Source organism: Phyllopteryx taeniolatus, chromosome 6, assembly GCF_024500385.1.
Source record: "Phyllopteryx taeniolatus isolate TA_2022b chromosome 6, UOR_Ptae_1.2, whole genome shotgun sequence".
Taxonomy (NCBI): Eukaryota; Metazoa; Chordata; class Actinopteri; order Syngnathiformes; family Syngnathidae; genus Phyllopteryx; species Phyllopteryx taeniolatus.
The window spans coordinates 27,117,652-27,139,735 of NC_084507.1; the positions used below are offsets into that span (position 1 = coordinate 27,117,652).

At 40.4% G+C, this 22,084-nt stretch overlaps 1 protein-coding gene across 4 annotated transcripts; it reads left to right on the forward strand.

Annotated features, from left to right (window-relative positions):
- Positions 1-296: 296 nt before the first annotated feature.
- tax1bp1b (Tax1 (human T-cell leukemia virus type I) binding protein 1b) lies at positions 297-21,941 on the forward strand. 4 transcript variants are annotated; one of them, XM_061775601.1, is made up of 17 exons: positions 297-447; positions 3,851-4,044; positions 9,205-9,307; positions 9,559-9,749; positions 10,599-10,757; positions 11,477-11,625; positions 11,943-12,033; positions 12,689-12,874; positions 12,956-13,207; positions 13,952-14,122; positions 14,278-14,350; positions 14,429-14,541; positions 14,619-14,738; positions 17,924-18,122; positions 19,159-19,316; positions 20,159-20,244; positions 21,146-21,941. In XM_061775601.1, the coding sequence occupies exons 2-17, from the start codon at positions 3,868-3,870 to the stop codon at positions 21,342-21,344; spliced, it is 2,427 nt and encodes an 808-aa protein (XP_061631585.1). In that variant the 5' UTR covers positions 297-447; positions 3,851-3,867; the 3' UTR covers positions 21,345-21,941. The 4 variants fall into 4 exon arrangements, with proteins under 4 accessions (XP_061631585.1, XP_061631587.1, XP_061631586.1 ...); XM_061775603.1 differs by having other exon boundaries at positions 14,447-14,541; XM_061775602.1 differs by having other exon boundaries at positions 298-447; positions 13,955-14,122.
- The last annotated feature ends 143 nt before the right edge of the window (positions 21,942-22,084 follow it).

Genomic DNA, 22,084 nt, shown 5'->3' on the forward strand with positions numbered 1-22,084 from the left:
TGGCTTAGTCGTCTGCGTGGCGTGAACATCAAAGCATAAATACATTTTATATTTTTGATGACATTATCTTGGCTAAAACGTATTTATGGCCTTAATTGTATAAAATGTTATATTTAAAGATTTATTAATTATATTAATCGTACATTAGATATTCGTTCCCCAATCGAACTCTCAAAATTGTGTGAATCATGTGTTACCCAATATTCAACAACGATTTTATAATGTGGCTAAATCACTACAACCGAATATAATTTACTTAAATTTATAATATGCTGTTGCTGTTCTAATGAAACGCAGTAAACCATTTTGCGACGCCAAAGAAATACCCGGAAATGACGTAGTGTTGTTGTTGGTCCAGGAAGAGCATACGGCGAACCGCTGAACTGCGTCAACAGTAATTTTTTATGGTACATAACAATTGTGGTCGTCGTTCAGCATGGCAAGTGGGTATGTATACCGTTTGTTGAATATGACTTCACTCCTTATGCATTTTTCGTGTGAATTTGCCGTGTTTGATGCAGGGTTTAAAAAGCTCCAGAGTCGGCGTTTGCTAACTAGCTAACGTTGGCTAACCGTCCTTAAATCGACAAGTTGCTGTGACGATCAAATCTGTGTTCAACTACTGACAATGTTATGTGGGCTGTTGTTGTGGTCGAGAGACTTTTAGTTTACCGTCATTTTACAATCGAGTCAGAGCACTTTCTTGGTAAATATGCGGCTAACCATAGCCAAGTCTCAAATCGCTTTAGGCCTCGCCAGTTAGTTTCAGCCGTTTACTCATCTTGCTGCAATGTTAAGTTTCGATACATGGTAATTGCGTGTGTAAAACTTGAGAGATGAATTGATTTACATGAGACCAGCATTGTCAGACAGATCTTTTAATAACGATTCCAGTGACGTATCATTTTCCTGCGACAAATATTAAAGTTGTGAATCTTTAAACAAAATGCACAAATTTCTGGCCAACGTCTTAATAAAAAGACAGGATTTTCATTTTAAGGTTTCAAGTGGGATTTTTTTTTTTGTTGAATCCGAGTGAACTTTAATATGAATCCTATTTTCAAAAGGCTCGTGTAATTGAAACGCTTGCTAAACACAGAAACTGATAACATTAAATAATGATGACCTGTTGAACTTAAGTCATTTTAGAAAGCCATGGGCCCAGGTTTCCAAAAAAGAGCCGAAAAAGAGTTTGAACATGGTGGTCAGATGATGTGTGGTTTAATTTGACACTCAAACATGCATAGAAGGAAAAAACAAAAACCACAGAGTCAGGAATGAACGAACACTCGATAAATTGTTACAAATACATAGTTAGGAATACATATAGTGAAGAGGAATTTGAAATTAAGAGTTGGAAGCAATGGGAAAACATGAGCCATCAAAGCCGGTCAGAGTAGCAAGGGACTAGGTCAGTAGCACGTCAAAACAACATGTGCAAATTGACCAATTTACATCACATTTGGCAGAGGTCTAGAAAATTATTTAATGTGGATTAGAGAAATGATCTTATTCACCTAAAAGTTTTTAAGGTCAGGATATTTTTTTTTAAAGATGATATATTTCCCCCAAAGCTGTTACGATAAATGAAAATATTGTTTTTTGAATGCCTCTGAAATCATGAAAACTGAGGCCGTCCTTATTTTTTGTAATTATTTATTTAATTATTGTTTTGCTTTTAAATAAGTGTTGTTGTTATTATAATTTCATTTCTTTTTCTCTATTAAATTGTTTTTCTTTACTCCGTGAAATGGATCCCCCTGGGTCTGAAATAAAGAATAAAGAGCGGCAAGACCAGCCGTTTTTTTCCGATTATTATCTGTTTAGAAGCATAAACCGAAAGAAAATGCTCCATATAAACACCACAATCGAAATAAATAGGCAGAATCCAAATGAAATGTCATTCGGTTTCACAGGGATGCTTCGTCTTGACGTAAATGCGTGTTGACGTCGTTTACGCTTGGCGTAAATATGGCGGCTCCTGTCGGAGCTCCTATGCGACGGAGATCTTGTTTTTAACTGCTTACAAGTTGTTTTTATAAAGAAGTTTTTTTAAATGAACGTATAAAAACAATCCCAACTACTATGCTGAATAGACGACAGACCTCCATCTTGATAAATGATGTGACATTCACGACGTAGTGCGCATGTCACACGACTGTTCTGATTAAATGTAGTGCACATCATGTATGCACCAGATCAGAATAGATTACGTCACATGTAAACAGTTGACCAGAGATCTTCAATTGGAATGACAAAAAAGTCTCCATGTCAACCCAGCTACTGTCTAGTTGGTCCACTGACGACGAGCCCTTCACCTGTAAAATAAAATATACGTTGATGTTCACAGTAGTCAACTACTGGCTGAATAACATGTGCCACTGAGGTTATGCTTAATAAACAATTAACGTTCATTTTAGGGGACTAACACGCACAACAACTGGGAGAGGCACTGATGTTTTAAATTACTTTGCTGCGGTGGATCGAGTTGTTTAGCACCTTAGCTCGCTAGTTCATTAGCTCGTGGGCTAGCAAACATAATAAACAGATAACTTTCCCGTGTGTGTTAATTGGGGACTAACACACAACAAATCTGAGCGAAGCGCTGATGTGTTAAACGACATTGCCGCAGTGAAACGAACTGTTTAGCTACTTAACTCACACGCTGGTTAGCTCGCAGGCTACCTCGTGAGCTAGCTCATTAGCTCGCGGCTGGGCTAGAGAACACAACAAATAGTTAACTTTCCCTTCAGTGCCTGTGTTGTGTGAATCTGCATGCTGCACATGGAGCGAGGCTGAGGAATATTGGACGGAACGAGTGTATCGGTCCGCCGGTGTTCCATGAGCCCACTAGCGGCTAATGACTCACCTGTCCGATTCTGTTGGCTCATTGTGTGATCCGCGCGCTGACTCGCCACATCAATGACAATTTTATCGAGTCCGAAAATGTTTTATTTATCGAACGATAAGTCGATATAGTAATTATCGTGACAGGCCTATTAAATATTGTCGTGCATACAAAAAGTTTTAAGTTGTCAAGGTCCAGTTCTTTTAGGGTTAAAATCAGAATTGCTAAATTCGGTGGTTTTGTCATATTACTTTGTATCGTAATCTTTGCATCAAAGTCATCACTTTGATTTTTAATGTTTTAAAAATCATCATCGTGATGATTAAATTACATTCCAGAAGCTAATTGATCTCACTCCAGTTTCTTTAAAGATGTTTATTGACAAACCAACACAGTACACCTCTCTGTAGAACAAAAAATGTAGTCTTAGAAAAAAGGAAAACATAAGATACTGCAATTATCACAAAACTAGCCATAGACAATGCAAAGTGATACTGACCACTTTACCCTGCTGTCAACCAACGGTAGTCATCTCCCAGAAGTAATCGTCACAGTCAAAAAAAGTGATGCTTTAAAAAATATTTTAATAATGGGAATTCACACAGCCATAGCAAAGAAGGACAAATGGAGAAAAAAGTAATTCACACCCAAGTGACTTGACAAGTGTTTCTTTCCGGTGTAAACATTTTCAAAATAAAAGCAGGTTTTTCAAAACAAATACAAATGGCTGCATTAGTGCATTTACACTAATCATGAAGCTAATCGTAGACGGGATCACAAAAATATACTATTGAAGAAATGAAACAGTTTTGCAGTTAATCCCTTGGGTCAGGGATCCTCAGTAGTGGATCCAGATACCTTTCTATACACACCAAGGCCAATTATGAAATTGTTTGACGAATGTCTGTAATGTAACTAGTGTTCTAAATATGAAAACTCCATTGACTGTATTTGTGATTATCTTTGCTAAATATCCCGCTATGATTTTTCAATCTCGTACAGCCATTGTTGACTGACTGATGGCGCTGATCGCGGACGGGCCTTTAGTAGACAACACCATGGACACATCAAACTTTGCCCACGTCATCTTCCAGAATGTAGGCAAGAGCTACCTGCCTCATGCTGCACTGGAGTGTCACTATACCCTCACGCAGTTCATCAAGCCACACCCAAAGGACTGGGTTGGCATCTTCAAGGTGACCGACCATGCTCACTATTCAAAAACAAACAGATGTGTACAAAGAAATATACTTTACCTCAGTGAATAAAGAGAGACTATACCTTTGATAAAATATAATTCCTAAAAATATAGAGGAAAAACCTGCTATTTTAACAAAAGTGCCTAAGGTGATGCAATTCATTTGTGTGTACCTGTGTTTATTTAGATGATACAATGGTGCTACAGGTTTCTCTGTTATATGACTGTGCACACTGTGTTGCCTCTCCAACAGTCAGGGCAAATTGCTGCATTTTTTTCTTGCAAATATCCATACATTTGTAAGTCATGTACATACAGTATTTGTGAGACTGTAGACTATGTGAGTTTATACATGTGATCTCATGCTAGATGGACAAGGTAAGGTCTGGAGCAAATAATAGGTTCAGAGCTCCTCCTCAGCCAAGTTAGTATACATGTTAAAATCCAGATCTTCTTGGGAGTGCCAAAGTTCTTGCTTTGGCATGTTTGCCGACAACCTTGACGTAGTGTTAGTTTAGTGCTCAGTGCTTCCTCCCAGCCAATAACATGTTTTTCCTTCTTTTAAAAAAAAATTGTCTATTATGAACTGCTGATTTGTCAGTGTTTGTCCATATAGTACGTGTTTAAGACATGCTTATTTACTAGATGCAGTTTTGACTTTAAGTCATCTGTTGAAATGTCATCAAGTATTGGGATGATGCTGTGGTCTTACTGCTTTGAATGTGGGAAAGCGTGAAAATTGTACTTACCGTAATTTCTCATGTATAACCCCCCATCAAAGATGCTAAATCCAGTCAACACGTCATGATTCTCGGGGTGCGTTCAGAAATGTGTTCTGATGTTGCTCTGCTACACTCCGGAACGTTCAAAAACTCAAAAGGTTGTTGGAATGTGTGGAACACGTGCACTCTCAGAGTAGAGTTAGGGTGTCAGATTGAATTTCTGAACATTATATATTATACATGTACAGAATTGTGTGTGTGTGTGTGTCCAATTTTCCTTATACATACTCTTATGTACAGTTTAATGTCCTATTGAGTTTTGATGAAATTTTTGCGGAAAAATGTGGCTTATATACGAGAACTCATGTAGAGAACTACTGTTCGTACATGAAGAAAGTATTTGTACTCCATAACTTTACAACACTGATTAAAGCATACTGTAATGTTTATCGTACTTTATTACCTACACTGCAACAGGTTTGAGCTGGAGTTGACAAAGACATTTTTTTAAAATCGTTTCACCTCCCGACAAAGGATGTTTTTGTTGTGCACTTTACTCCACAACTCAAGTCTAAATTCATAAGTCAGATTCAGAAAACTTTATTTTTCCCCGAAGGGCAATATTGTCAATCATGATAAAGATACTGAATCGAAGACATTTTTTTTCACTTTTGTCACATGTGCAAACGCAGCCTTTGCCCTTGCAACAGTTCCCATACGGCGTGACTGGAGTTGCTCCAGGGTTTACGGAGGTGTGGGGTTGGGGCGGCTCGTCAGGAGGATGAGGAGAAAGCGAACGCTGCTTTGTAATTAACATGTCTCACTCACCATGTGATTCATGAACACTTCCTGCATGTGTTCACTCTGACTGGCACTTGGATACCAGACGGCCTCTTGCAGCAACCTCTTGTTTTTTACTGTACATCTGTAAATCTCCGTGTTTCAACATGAAATTTCCTTTATTTATTTATTTTTTTTAATACATTAATTGAAGTGAACCCTTGTTAAATCACACGGCGTCTTGCGTGCCCCCATTATATTGCGGGTTTTTAAGCAATGGTGTTTTTGTGTTTTCACAGTATACAGGCAAGGCAGGATTCAAGTCAGTTCAGTTAAATTTTATTTCTATAGCGCTAAATCACACCAAAGGTTGTTTTACGGCACTTTACAAATGGAGCAATGTAGAAACACAGTTCTCACACGTTAAGAGACTGAGTGAATTTAGAGTTGCACGTCTTCAGTGTAGTACCACGTTTTGCCACAGCATACTTGGGCAGCACTGAGCTCTGCTGTATGTAGATGCTGTGTAGAGCAAGAAGAGGCAGAGTAGTTCCCGACTGAATTTCATTTATAGTTGATCTGCTGAGCAGAGACAATATATGTATGCTTGTGAGTAATGTTATATTCTTTGTTTGTGTTGATGCTCCGTGCGTGGTAAACCAGCAGTTGTTTGAAGGTTTCATACTTACTGTCGCATTCATGCTAATTTCCGTTAGCTCTTATACAGCATTTGGCGTTACATGTTAGCATTAAGCTAGTGGACTTACAGTTTTAAAAAAAATGTATAAGTAAAAATATATGGTATGTTTGAACAATTTAGGTGTTTTAATTACAACCCCAATTCCAATGAAGTTGGGACGTTGTGTTAAACATAAATAAAAATGGAATACAATGATTTGAAAATCATGTTCAACCTATATTTAATTGAATACACAACAAAAACAAGATATTTAATGTTCATACTGATACACTTTATTGTTTTTAGCAAATAATCATTAACTTCGAATTTTATGGCTGCCACATGTTCTGAAAAAGCTGGGACACGTGGCAAAAAAGACTGAGAAAGTTGAGGAATGCTCATCAAACACCTGTTTGGAACATCCCACAGGTGAACAGACTAATTGGGAACAGGTGGGTGCCATGATTGGGTATAAAAGGAGCTTCCCTGAATTGCTCAGTCATTCACAAGCAAAGGTCGTACAACAGGCGAGGTTCACCTCTTTGTGAACAAGTGCGTGAGAAAATAGTCGGAACAGTTTAAGGACAATGTTCCTCAACGTACAATTGCAAGGAATTTAGGGATTTCATCATCTACGGTCCATAATATCATCAAAAGGTTCAAAATCTGGAGAAATCACTGCATGTAAGCGGCAAGGCCAAAAACCAACATTGAATGCCCGTGACCTTCGATCCCTCAGGTGGCACAGCATCAAAAACCGACATGAATGTGTAAAGGCTATCACCACATGGGCTCAGGAACACTTCAGAAAACCAATGTCAGTAAATAGAGTTCGGCGCTACATCCGTAAGTGCAACTTGAAACTCTACTATGCAAAGCAAAAGCCATTTATCAACAACACCCAGAAACGCCGCTGCTCATCTAAGATGGACTGATGCAAAGTGGAAAAGTCTTCTGTGGTCCACATTTCAAATTGTTTTTGGAAATTATGGATGTCGTTTCCTCCGGCCCAAAGAGGAAAAGAACCATCCGGACTGTTATGGACGCAAAGTTCAAAAGCCAGCATCTGTGATGGTATGGGGCTGTGTTACTGCCAATGGCATGGGTGACTTGCACATCTGTGAAGGCACCATTCATGCTGAAAGTTACGTACAGGTTTTGGAGAAACATGTGCTGCCATCCAAGCAATGTCTTTTTCATGGACGCCCCTGCTTATTTCAGCAAGACAATGCCAAACCACATTCTGCATATGTGACAACAGCGTGGCTTTGTAGTAAAAGAGTGCGGGTACTTGACTGGCCTGCCTGCAGTCCAGACCTGCCTCCCACTGAAAATGTTTGGCGGATTATCCATCCATCCATTTTCTGAGCCGCTTCTCCTCACTAGGGTCGCGGGCGTGCTGGACCCTATCCCAGCTTTCATCGGGCAGGAGACGGTGTACACCCTGAACTGGTTGCCAGCCAATCGAACTATTCACACTCAAATTATGAAGCGTAAAATACGACAACGGAGACCCCGGACTGTTGAACAGCTGAAGCTGTACATCAAGCAAAAATGGGAAAGAATTCTACAACAATTAGTGTCCTCAGTTCCCAAACGTTTGAATGTTGTTAAAAGAAAAGGTGATGTAACACAGTGGTAAACATGACCCTGTCCCAGCCTTTTTGGAATGATTATTTGCTAAAAACAGTGAAGTTTATCAGTTTGAACATTAAATATCTTGTCTTAGTAGTGTATTCAATTAAATATAGGTTGAACATGATTTGCAAATCTTTGTATTCTGTTTTTTTTTTATGTTTTAACACAACGTCCCAACTTCATTGGAATTGGGGTTGTATGCAATGTTTGTCTTCTATGTGTAAGTTTACATAGTTGGAGAACTGTGAGCAAGAGAGTTATTTTTGTTCACTGTACTCTTAAAACTGCACTGCATGATACTGTGAGCTGTTTCTAATATTTAATTTCACCCTCGCATGTAGCTTAATAACCAGAATATTAGAAAAGTCAAATGCGGTGCAAACTAAAATTCTGATAACATTGTTAAATGAATACCTTTCTGAAGGTTTCAATCATAACCGAGTACATTGGTGTACCTAATGTTGTGGACTGTTTGTGTCTATACACACAAACACATTGTAGGCATGTCTGAGGCAAGTGAAAGAGTTGCTCTCAAGAGTTTTCAGCCAGTGCCACTAATGAGTGGAGTGGTGGGGGCTGGCCTCCAGTAATGACATAAACTCACTATGTGCATGTTTTAATTGCTTCCTGTTCTTTACTGCTAGAGGCAGGAGGTGCACTGGCTAACAACTGGGGGTTTCGCAGCGAACGGGGGCCTTCTATCTATGGCTCTGATGAACACTCGCACTGTTGTAGCTCCAGGCTGTTATTACATAGTTTAATACTATCTGTCTTCACACATGAATGCATTGAGAGAGGTAAACAGGGTAGGTTTCAAATGATTCAGCACTTTTTCTCATAGAATATGGATGTAAGTAGGTTTGTTTTGGTTGCGTGTGTGAGAGGGTGCACACTAAAAACCATTCCGCTCCTTTGACTCTGATTTTTCATGACGGTTTTATGGTAGCAGACGGAAGTTAAATATGTATTTTCTGTTCACTTCCACCTCCACCCATCTTCAGCTGTCAAGTTAGAGAGACATAAAATAGAATTTCATAGTTTTATTTGTCATTAATTTCCAAGTTAACTTTGTATAAACCCCGTCTTTTTCTCTCTTTATTATAAACAACCGCATACAGATGGTGACCAGGGGTTGAAATTATTAAACTTGAACATTTCTTCACCTTGTGTGTACACTCACCTCAGCAGTGATTAATAAGTTCCTATAATAACGACACACAAAAATGGCTGTGTGCAGCCTCTAAGGAGTCCCCTGGTTTGACGTCTCCATTGTGACGATATTACACTGATATGGTGAAGGCGTGTTGGTTGAACAGATTCTCCCCGCAATGTCTCGCAGGTCGGCTGGAGCACAGCGAGGGACTATTATACGTTCTTGTGGTCCCCCCTTCCTGAGAACTACGTGGACGGCACTGCAGTCAACAGAACAGTGGTCTTTCAGGGTAATATCATAGTAGTATATAATTTGATACATTTTGATAAATCGCAAGTCAGTTGGCTATATAAACGGTTGAATGAGAAACGCTCTGTGTTCCGCTGTTTGTTGTAATTTTGTTGAGGTGTTTTAATTTAAATTGTTTCTCGGTGACAACAGAAAAGCTTTGTTTTTAGCTTTGTGTTTCTAGTTAATTTACAATATTGGTTTTATGCTGCTTCCTTAATGTTTTTTGTGTTTTATGTCCTCATTTTCCAGGATACTATGTGCCCAATGACGACGGTGAGTTCTATCAGTTCTGTTATGTGACCCACAAAGGGGAGATTCGTGGAGCCAGTACACCGTTCCTATTCCGGGCCAATAGCCCCTCTGAGGAGGAGCTGCTCACTGTGGAGGATGACTTCAACTCTGACATCCTGGTGGTCACCACCAAGGCGGGCTTTCTTGAGGTAGTGTCAGCTTCGGGAGCATCATTGAACACAGACGCTGACTTAGGCCATGTCCACACTTAAACCACTGGTATTTTGTTTTGGCTGTCAATGCACATGCAAACAATGAGTATTTCACATTGAGATCCTTCAAAATTCCCATATCAGAGATGTAAAAGAAGACTGGGCATTTATTTGTCTGTCTCTTTTCATAGGAATTCCTCAAAAAAAAATTCCCCAGCTTCCAAATGGGTAAAATAGTCGTGATATGTGCAGTGGTACCTTGACTTACGAGTGCCTCAACTTTGGAGCTTTTCAAGTTACAAGCTTGTATGATTTAAAAAAAAAAAAATTAAAATTTCTTACTTTGTGTTGCTTTCTGAAGTCTGAGTTACAAGCGAGCTTCAGATACGCCGCCGCTCGAGTGAAGTGAAAAGGTAGAGCTACTGTTACTCGAGCACTGTCAAACGTTGATTGAGCGGGACAAAGATCCAAACACATAAATGCAAAATGAAAGCACTCGCAAGGAGCATGGAGCTGAACACGCACCAAACTAACTACGGGATAAACAGCCTATCTTGAGCTGGAGTCAGGCACGTGTCAACTCACCAATACTAAAGTGTGCGACTTTCATCTTAATTGTACGATGCCGCCATTTTTTTGTTGTTCCCACATTCTCTTTTATTATGTTGTTTTTCTTGTCATATTTTACAAAACGGTGCTACTTTATTATAAACATGAAACCAAAAACCTTTATTAAAAAAAAAAATAAATAAATACCTGTGTACAACCAGTCTTAGCCTGACAGCCATATTTTACAGATGTGCGAAGCAGCTCAACGAGTTGAACAAGTTACTTTTCTCTGCGCAGAAAAAGGTGGAGGAAGCCCAGCGAGTGAAAGATGAGCTGGTGAAAAAGGTGGCCCTGCTGCAGCAGGAGATGGAGCAGCTGGAATCGTCCAAGGAGAGCATCCAGAAGGCGTGCGAACAGGAGGAAGAGAACTGCGCCCAGCTGAAAAGACAGAATCAAGTAAACTGGAGTTAGAGAGCAGGAAGGAGTCATGATTTTGCTTCATGAAAGTAGACACACACTGAATATACACTGAAGAAATGCATACATGCATGCACACTATGTTTCTGCTCTGTTTGACAATGAGAGCTGTTCCATTGCCCCCAAACAGTCTCTCAGCACCCCCTAGTGAAAGACATACAGAACTATTTAAACGTATCCCTCTGAAGGCATAAATCAGATTTTGACAGATATGTATGTCTGTATTATCAACTGGCAATCCAACGTTTTTACAGCTCAACCATTAAGTCTTAAAAGTAATGCCAGTTTGATTTCATGAAGCTGTCTTCTGCCATAAATCTGCTCGTTTGAAAACAGCTTTCACGGGAGTGATGGTTTATTTTGTGGCTGTTAATTTTATGACCATACTTTAGTTTTTCTTTTTAATGTGGTGTGAATATAAAGATTCTAAAATTATGCTCGTAAGCAGTAAAACAAATAATTTCCTGTTTATTTTTTCAATGCCATTTTTCTAAGTTGCATTTGGATGTTTATCATTATTTGGACATGCATTCTGTCAACAGTAAGCGTTTTTTAACTTTCAAATTTTAAGATGCATCAATAATGTTATGACCGTTAAAGGGCACACTCTTATGCATAAGAATATTTCATAATTATATATATATATTCATATTTTAAGAATCATTCCCTTTATTAAAAGTGAAAATTGCACCTGTCAGGAGTTGCAGAATTCTTCCAAAGTCCTGCAAGAGGAGAAGGAGGAAGTCAAGAGGAGGCTGGAAGAGGCCACGTCCAGAGTGTTACAGCTGGAGGAAGACCTTATTGGAGTCACCCAGAGAGGCCTACAAAAGGAAACCGAGCTGGACTTGTAAATACCTGCAATATTCGCTTGCACAGCGGTTCATTTTCTGAACATAGTCACTCAAAGAAGAACCTCATCCACTAGGACAAAAAAGCCCACAGCTGCACCCTCTCACCTTGATTTTCATTTGCCCTGGCACTTACTAGAAGATCCACATTTTTACTCTAATAGTAAATAAAGGAAATGTATTCTTTCTAAATCTGTATTAGAGCCTGGTGCTTTTGAATATTTTGTGGCAAAATGTTATTAGTATCTCACAGTATATTCACAAAAATATGAATCAAATATGGTAACCTTTTTCACATTTTTTTTTTCTTTTGTAGCCTGAAGGACAGAATGAAGAAACTCACAGCAGAGAAAGAAACACTTGAGTCTCAACTCAACAACGAGAAAGATGAGAAGGAACTCTACAAGGTGAAGTGATGGTAGTTTTATGGGTTTCTTATGTTATCTTCTTGGGGAAAACAAGGTCTCGTTGGGATAAGTTCTTGTGTTATGACTCCCAAGATGAAAAGCAGCATTGGAATGGCAAGGTCCCAGGGTGTGGCAACAAGGAGCTCTCCTGTCACATAACCATTTTCTCGATTTGGTTGGCAGCGGTTTACTTGACAGCTATGTTCAGTGACAGCTTTATGTGACGGACAATTTACGATTTTTGCCATAATATTTGATTGCCTGAAAAAGGAAGGTCTGTTTTGAACCTTTTTAACTACTGTGATTATTTTGCACACATTTTCCCCACACATCAACTAAAGCGGGCTTGCCACGTTGAGCGGTCCTCTGCTGTGTCTGGTGTTTCTGTGTCTTTGTTGTGGTGGGCAAAGCAAAGGAAATGGGATTGCCACAAACTACACAGTCACCACGGAAATTGTCAAAAAAAAAAAATTCCCACATCTTATTTAACTTGCACAATAAGTGTGGGGTGGCTGGGCCCTACTAAATCTCATTCCCCCCCCCCCCCCCCTCTCAGTCATAAAAGTCATGTGACTATTATAATGATTGTAATTTAAAAAAAGATACTTGATTATATAAATGTGGTAAATGTTGTCTAAACTTTTTTTTGAATCAGATTCACCTGAAAAACCGTGAGCTGGAGAACACTAAGCTTAGTGCTGAGCTGCAGATGATGAAGTCGGTGGACGTTAACAAAGACAACACCATTGCTCAGTTTAAAGAGGAGGTGGGACGCCTGCAGATTTGCCTTACTGAGAAGGAGAAACAGTACACAGAGGTCTTGGCCAAAGTTTCCCACTTGGTATGTGCTGTTCAATCATATTCAATGTCTTAAAATTAAGTGATGTGCCGCTTTCCTACAATTGATTCATAAATGTGACAGGGAGATTTAAAGGCCTTGAAAGAGCAGCTACGTCAGAAAGAGGAGCAGCTCCAGGCCAACCAGCAGCAGTCGACCATGCTGGCCGCCGAGTTGAGGGATGCGTCGAGCGCCCGCGACCGCACCATGTCTGAACTGTATCACATGAAGCTGGAGGCCGACGCCCTGCGGCAGGCCAAAGCCGAGGCTCGGGCTCACTGTGGCCGCCTGGAGAGCCTGGTGGAGCAGATGAAGGCAGATGCCAAGCTGCAGGCTGTAAGTCGCTACACCCTCTCACCTATTTATTAGGTTCATCTAGACGTATATGAATACTGAAGCTGAAGGGAATTGGTCACCTCATGACTCGTCTTGTCTTAGGACGTTGCAGCGTTTACATTGGAACCTCTGAGGTGGAACACAATCCGTTTTAAGGCCACTGGTCGAAACTACAAAAATCCAAATTAGAACACAGTTTGGTGCAATTTCAGAGGATGTATTTTCCCATCCTCAGTTGCATTCAGCTTTTGAGGTTCTACTGTATTTTGGAATTGCAGGCTTGATTTTCTCTGTCGCATTTCCTTTGCGGTGAGTCCTCTGCACATTCAAATTTAATAAGCACATCGCAGACCTCGGACGGAATCCTCGCATGTCCAAAACCGTTGCTTTTCAGGAAACCCAGAAAAAGCGGCATGTTTGTTGAGCCACTAACATTGCATCGTCAAACAGAGCAAGCCATTTTTAACAGTGGTCAATAATTTGTGTTTAAAAAAAAAAAAAAAAAAAAAAAAAACACCCTTGTGGGAAATGGCCAATAGAATCGATTTGTGACAAAATATGAAATTGACCAAATTTGGACAAAGGAGATTTCGGCCCGATGCCAATGACATGCAACATGAACCCAAAAGTGTCACTACCGCACATGAATGACCTCTTGATTTTTCCAGAACTGTAAATCATAAAAAAAAACCTATAATTTTAAAAGATTATTGACAGTGATCAGAACTATTATGTCACGCTCAGCAGGCCAAAACAGAGGAAGTCTGTACAGACGTGACTGTTGTAGCAGAGCTGCAAAGAGAGGTGGAGGACCTGAAGCTGCGTCTGCACATGGCCGCTGAGCACTACAAGGAGAAATACAAGGAATGTACTCGGCTGCAAAAACACCTGCTCAAACTGTCTGAACAGCAAGGGGTAAGTCGACGTTCCGCTCAACGGCAGGACCGTTTCGACCTATCACCCCCCCCCCCTCCGCCCACCTCCTTTATGTGCTGTTTTTCTTTAGTTCAATTTTGAGTTCCTCTTCATTAGTAAAAAACGTGATTTGTTTTTGTTTTTTGTGTGTATAGGAGCTGAAGAGAAACTTGGCCCAAGAGCTGACAACAGTGCCTGCATCAGTGAGTCCAGACATATCTGTTCCAGGTCAGCCTGTCACTTTGCAGTATGAGTACTTTGCTGTATCGTTGCCAGCTGTTTACTCTCACTTGACTGTCTGATTAGCCTTCATGGTCCTCTCAGGGAGTCCTAGTTCTGCAGATCCCATGCTGGAGGCCATCAGCAGAGAGGCTCCTGACAGGCATTTGAAATACAGGAAATACAAGCAGTTGTTGATGGTAAAAAAAAAAAAAGATTCAGCACTCCCTGTGCTATATCTGCAAGCGTTTTACTTCCCCTCTCGCTGATCTTTCAGGAGGAGAAGGAGCGCAGCGACATGATGCATGATGAACTTGCCAAGATGGCAGTGAAAGTGAAAGAGCAGCAGCAGATCAGCGAGAATCTGAAGCAGCAGCTGGAGGAAGACCGCTGCATGGTGGGTGCATCCTTCGACCCTGTCTTTCTCATAAATGTAGTTTCGGCCTTTTTTTCCACGTGCAAAATCACTTTTAAGTTGAAAACAGACTTTGTGGGAAAACTGTGGAAAGGACAATTTCCTAAAGCCTTGTTGCAGTGTTTGCTTATCGAGTAGGAAAATAGCTTTTATTTTGGGATGTGACTATTGGAGTAGCTTGGAGTGCATAACTTGTTCTCTTTGACGCTTCTTTTATGAGCAACTGTTTATTTTTACTGTGCTTGTTATTTTATAATTTGCAAAAGATTGATGGTAGAAAACCTTGGTCTGAGAAACAGAAACGGAGAACTTTACTTATGTGTTTTCTTTTCGATGTATTTGTCTTCGAAGAATGCTGAAGTACAGTCAATTTCTGATACATTAAATATAAATCTTAAGAGGAAAGCCTTTCCAAAATACAAATGCAAGTATAAAAAAAAGAAAAGGCATGTTAAAGCAACAGGTGGTCTTTGCTGTAAATCATAAACTTGAAGAAAGTCATTCACAATGACAGTGGGAAATTTGAATAGAGGAATCATGCTTAGAACATTTGAATGCAAACAACAAAATGACAATAAGCTCAAATAATTATCATATAATTAGTTATAGGGGAAAAAAAGGTTTCCTGTGGAGAGACTGCAGTTGTGGTCATGGCCGCAGTCATCCCAGTGTTGTGTCCTCTTCGTATGGCTAACGTAAGCTCAGAGGGGATCAGCATTTGATTACACGTCTTCCCTCGAGCACAATCCTTGTGACGTTGTTTACGAGCAGGCCTGTCTGCGAGACAACACTTTATGGCTCTTTACGTCCGCCACTGGAGACAAGTGAAGCTTGGCTCAGAAAAGTCCTCTCCAGTTGCCGGCCTAATGCTTCGCTTGGCTCGGGGGGGCAGGCGGGTATTTGTCCTGGTGTCTGTGAGGAACTCAAACATGTTGTTTGGCTCCGAGCGGCACGCGCATAAATCAGCGCTCGGCAAAGGCACCTTTTTTGTCGTGTAGCGTCTTTCATCTGCTTTAGTTTCTTTGACGAACGCATGACAGGTGAAGGAGAATCAAAAACTCAGTGTGCTCATTCCTCTGTTTATTATTATTATTTTTTTAAATACTTTTTTTTTTTTACTCCAGAGCCAGGTAGCCGAGAAGGGGCGAGATCTGAAAGAACGCAAGGGAAAAACTGGAGGTGCTTTGTTACCGCTTTCATTTTTGTTTTTTATAGACTCCTTCCACCCTTAAAATTCCTCCCGAAAAACAGCAGCCATTTTCCACAATCTGGTCTTGAGCGTGAAATGTCTCTTAATTGTAAAAGTGAATGCATTCCTAGTTTCCCTTCCATTAGTCTGGACCACAGCGAGACCTAAAAAGACCTGAAATCATTTTTGGAGCTGCTTTAGAGGGCCCGAATGACCCAATTAGAGGGTTAGACCGCCAGTTCAATTGTGGTCTGCAACTAACATCCATAAAGCAAAAAGGTCCCACTGCCTTTGAAAAGAGATGTTTCCTGTTTTTTAAATTGTATTTATTTATTATTATTATTTTTTTAAATAGTTGTAGTGTGTGTGAGCACCCACCTGAGTAGCTCCAAATATAACGACCAAACAGGGTGTCCCAAAAAGCTTTACATCATTTGAAGTGTGAATCTTAACCTGGGCCACATACGGCCAGCTACGTTCTTTAACATCCCCGTCCTGTAAAATAGTTGATTCGTTTCCAAGTACATTCTACGTATTTGAATTGGTGAAAACGTGCAACAACCGAGAACTATGTAGTGCTAAATTGTGGAGATAGAGCGTTAAGATGTTTTTCACCATCTTCCCCCCCCCCCCCCCCCCCCCCCATATTTTATGTGGGCGTGGCTAAAATGGCGCTCAGTGACACACTTGGGCGTCAGTCATGAGTCGCCCCTCCACCACCATATAGGAACTTGAGCTGCCTGGTTGCCATCCACGTGACCCGAAATCACTTTTTCTCCCAATTAAAGACTATAAGTTGGATTTTGTGCTTAGTTTATGATCAGAGTCCAGGGTAACTATTAATTTTGACGGCGCAGGCCTCCTTACGTGATTTTGATCATGTAAGCTACTATCAGTTTTATATTGCATGTATGCATTACAGTAGTGGTATTTGCGTCCGACATTAGCGGACAGTTCGGCGCCGTGACGAACATTTCATGAATGAATTTGATGAACTAAACACCGTTCTTTTTTTAATTGACTTTTGAGATCTGATTCATTTGATTTTATATGTATATATATTTAACCAAGGTTGAAAACAGAATTGGTAAAGGTAAATGAATCCATAGACATATATTTTTGACGATGGCACGTCGAAATCTCCTGCTGCAACTACGTCCGCCATTACAAGGTTAATGCCATAAAAACATTACGATAACAAATATTGAAGCCACAATTCATTGACAATTACGATTATAAAGTAATGATTATGTTGTGCATTTGAACAGTATGCAGAATTATTTTTTATCCTATTACATAATATACTGTAATAACTGTCCGCAGGAATGTTGTTGACAATTTTTAAAATTCAGACAAATTTGGACAAATTGTTTTGGAAGTGAATTTCTATAGGTTGTCAGCTCTGTTTATTGTATTGTAAATAATTAAATCTAAATATTAAAACAAATTTTACATGTACTCTACTTTCTATCAAATAATTGGCTAATTGTTAAATTAATTAGAAATGATTAAAAATAAGACTACTTGTTTTTTTAAATTATATCGATAAATTCAATGTATTATTATTATTTTTTAACTCCTCTACAAATGACCTGGCCCAGCTGTTTGTATTTCAAATGAAATGTAGCCCTCGAGCTGAAAAGATTTCCCATTCTCGTCCTAGCAAACAAAATGAAAAATAAAAGCTCAAAATTCCAAAAGCATATTCAAACGGATCTACATTATGGAAGCATTTCACAAAACTTCGCAAGTACCCGTACAAATTTTCATGAAAGCATCTCACAAAAATGGTAAGACACCTGGGAACTTTTTAAAATTGTTTAAAAAAAAAAAAAAAGAAAAAAGCACAGCACATCTTTAAACTTAGCTGGTTAGTTACTGATAACCGGCGATGTTTTCAGACCACGAAATGTTTCGGGCATCCTGTATATTAATGCAGCATGTCGTAGTTATTCCAACCGTGCTTGTGCTTCCCCAGGAGCTCCAGAAGAGCAGCAAGAAAGCAGAGCAGCCGGCCAGCGGGAAAAGCGGTGCAGAGAATGTTCAGTCCAGCGTGCCTTTATTCCTGCAGTACCCTGTGCCGTACGCCCAGGATGCCCCCAACCCTCTGTTGGTCTCTCAGAGTCCCACCAAGCTGCACTTTGGGAACCCATACTCCTCCGTCTCTGACTCAAAAGGTTAGTTCACGCCGTTTTAGGAAGAAGAAAGTTGGAAAATTTGGTATTTAACCCAACGTTGAGCGTTCGTCACTCTTTTGATTCTTTGCGGCACTTTCCAAAAGGACCAGCCTAAACAAGGCATGTTGAGAATGTCAGGAAAAGAAGAATATATATTTGAGGTAGCAGAAATGACCTACAGTGAGGGTTCACCACCAGATTCGCCCTGCGACCGACCCACATGGTCATTAAGTCGCAACTGACGCTTAGACCAACCAAATGTAGCCTTTAAAAAAACCAAAACTGTTACATAATCATGCAGATTAAATTGTAATTAGATAAAGACAGCACAAAATAATGAAGCCACAAAAATTAGACGACACGTCACATCTCTGCATTGAGCGCAAACTGTGGCGAAACGTAACAGTTGCACGTGTACAACGGTGAAATAAATGCGCTTCACTATCAAAGGTTTTCCGCTAAGACGCTAGACATTCAACATAATTGGAACATTCAAAACAGATACCGAAGTTCATTTAGAATTTTTGATTCTTCTTTTTACTGCTCATACTTGTATGGCAGTTAATAATGTCAAAATGTTACTTAGAACATTGCTTGTACTCTTAAAGTTGCTTTTATGATGGCTGCCATTTGACCCTGGAACAGTCATCAACTTTCCATTATTGCCTGTGGGAAAATGATTCAAAAGGATTTTTGATGTTCCAGCCAATTAGAAATGCAGTTTGCCAACAGAGACATATCTAAAGGTGCATCTTATAAATTATGAAATGGTTCACTCTTTGTGTAGTGAGTTTCACATTTTGAATTGAACTACTAGAATGCACCTGCATATTGCAAAACAATGGAGTGTTTTGTGACAAAGACAATAGATTTTGGCCCAAAAATAGTACGCCCTTCCAGGAGAAGGCTGAATTTCGCCCAGATACTACTCGACTTCGTCCAAGAACATCAATATTTGCCACAAAAACAAATTTGAAATCACCACTGTACGATCACCTCATTCACATGGCTCTGTCTGTGAATGTGCTCCCTGCAGACGACGCCGATGACGAGGTATTGGACGAGCAGCTGCTTTGCCTCCCCCCTGTGGGGCCGCCCTCCTGGGACAGCAACGTGGTGTGCATCCAACCCACCCGCCACCAACCGCCCGACGCCCGCGAGGAGTCGGACGATAAGCCCAACAACAACAACAACGTAAAAGCCTCTCCTTGTTTATTACTTCAGGACGTATATCGACGGTGGGGCAACAAATGTTAAACGTTCCAAAAAGTGGGACAATTTGGGGTTCGTGATGTCACATGATATGTTAGCTAATCTTGTGAAACTTTTAAGAGCTTGGCTTTTTTTTTTGTGTGTGACGTCACCTCAGAAGAGTGCTGGTGTTGGCAAAGAGGAAAGAAAAGTGTTGGCAACAAATATTACTGGACTCTTGATAATGTAAATGTTCGGTAGGGCAAATTAAAGAACGGGGTGGCCCACAACACTTTTTATTTCCAGCAATACCTATAAAATGCCAGGAGGTGATAAGCTTGCTTTGCAAACACTTTCCTGGTCATTATGTGCCTCTTGGGGCTCGTTAAAAGTGTGATCAGTTGACCTCTCTTAATAATGCTTGTATGACTGATAAGAATGTTCAAAGCCCTTAATCACAAAAGTGTCTTAAAGGACTTCACACGCCCACAACTGACAAAGATCGGCGACATCCCGTGGTCTAAACCCCCCCCCCCCCCCAAACGGGCCAAGAAAAACTCAGTTATTTTTTTACGTGCCTTCCACTTTTTAAGGGACCAAAAGTTCCAGGAGAACTGGCTGCTCAGCTGTTCCCTGGCCAGGTGTGTCTTACTCCCTCATTATGCCATTTGCAAGGAGCAGATAAAAAAGGTCCAGAGTTCATTTGTGGTGCGCTAATTTGCTTTTGGAATCCGTCGCTGTCAACTCACAACACGATAGCACAAAAACCGAAGTCGTGTTCAACATTTGAGGTTCCGCTGCAAGCGAGTTGTCAGTGACTAATCCCTGTATGTTTTACCTCTCAGGTTAATATCAACGAGAAGCCCACCGCAACGGAACCCCCCAACCCATTTGCGACCTATGGACAAACTCCCTTTTGCTTTGATCCCAGGTAACACACCGTCTCATAAAGGCTGAGACAGTTTGCCGCGTTCCCAACATGTGTAACGTGTTTGTTCTGCCCCCCCCCCCCCCCGCCGCCACTGTTGTGTGGGCGGCCCACCCACATCGCATCACACACACGGGGCTTTACTACCGCGAGCTCCTGCTTTACCCACATCATCACTTGGCTGTGGTGGAAAGTTTCGAAGTACAGTAATCCCTCCTTTCGATTCCGGTCCACCAGCGCAATAGGTGAAATACACGAAGTAGCGACACTTTAAAATAAATAAATAAAAATAAATTACATATTTTAAAGATGAATGAACCTCCTCAGATTCGTATTAATCTCCTTTTAAACTCTTAAACATACAGTAGTGCTGTACATTTTCCTCCTTGGAATGTTTAAATGATTTTTTTCATATATATATATATATATATATATATATACAGTTTTGTTTTATGCTATGAAGCATTTATTTTATCACAAAAATTACAGCATACACTCAAAATCCCGTGTTACGGTGAATTATGCGCGACATGAATATGAAAAATGATGGGCAATGCACTGAATCCACAATAGGTGAATCGCGATATAGCGAGGGAACCCTGTCCAAATACTTCATGACTGTACTTCAGTAGATTTCTCACTTACCGGTTTTTGAGAATGTATTTTTCGGACGGCATTTTACTCCCTACATTTGAAAACAAATATCTGTGCTGACTGAATGAGATCTCGGGGTCTTATTATAAGGTGGCGAAAAGGTGACGGCAGCAACGAAGCAGTTTATTCAGACCTTTTTTGGGGGGAAGGGGAGGGGTCACATACCCCCAAGAGTGTGACTACTCTTGCCACCTCTGCTACTAAGAAACAGCTTTTAAATAATGCTCCCATTTTGTGTTTGTGTGTGCAGCACGGACATGAAGCGCTGCCCGCTGTGTGAGCTCATCTTCCCACCCAACTACGACCAGTCCAAGTTCGAGGAGCACGTGGAGAGCCACTGGAAGATCTGCCCCATGTGCAGCGAGCAGTTCCCGCTGGACTGCGACCAGAAGGCGTTCGAGAACCACGTGCTCACCCACTTCGACGCGCACCAACTCGACTTCGACTAGTTGCCCGCCCGGCCCGACGCTCTCGCTTCGTGCATGTGACGCTGATGTGAACATCCATCCTGTACCGCTTTCTTTCATAAACAGAAGCTTGTCAGTAAATCAAAATCCTTATTTTAGTTTTCAACTGGCTCTTCTTTCTTGGCGGGGAAATTGTGTTAATTAACATTTACAGTTAATCTTGAAAACCAAATGTTTAACCTCACACTGTTGAAGATATCTAAAACAGAGGTTAGGGAACCTGCGAGAGTATTTGGAGCGCTTCCAAAACGCCACACGTACTCACAACGTAATATAACAACCGAAACAGGTTCCCCACCCCTGCTTTAAAGAAAGCCGTATATATTCCATGACTACGTGGGAAGACATTATAAAGAATTTTGTCAAGATTTATTTTAGAATAAGTAAGCCAATGATATTGTGACAGCCTTGGTACTGTGTGTACAACTCTGGGTTTCTTTTCGATGAGCTTCTGACTATTTAGTTGGTGAGTCGTTGCATGTTGTTCAGCTCCTCTGTTTTACTGCTATTATTTTCCCCTCATATACTTGTTTTATCTGTTAACAGAATTAATAAAGATCCTTTGAAACATCAGAACAACTTTTATTCCAAACATGAAGCAGCATTTTTTTTTTTTTTTTTTTTTTTTTAAGGAAATACAGTACATCAATATCATTTTCTATTTCTTTGTATTTCCCGCTCCCCGGAACATAAGAAAATATAATTTAATGAACTTTACACCT

Bases quoted from the DNA above. Each gene is read 5' to 3' on its own strand.
- tax1bp1b (XM_061775601.1), top strand. From the start codon at position 3,868: ATGGCGCTGATCGCGGACGGGCCTTTAGTAGACAACACCATGGACACA. The intron at 14,351-14,428 runs GTCAGCCTGTCA...CTGTCTGATTAG, and splicing joins TCCAGACATATCTGTTCCAG to CCTTCATGGTCCTCTCAGGG. The intron at 20,245-21,145 runs GTAACACACCGT...TTGTGTGTGCAG, and splicing joins CCCTTTTGCTTTGATCCCAG to CACGGACATGAAGCGCTGCC.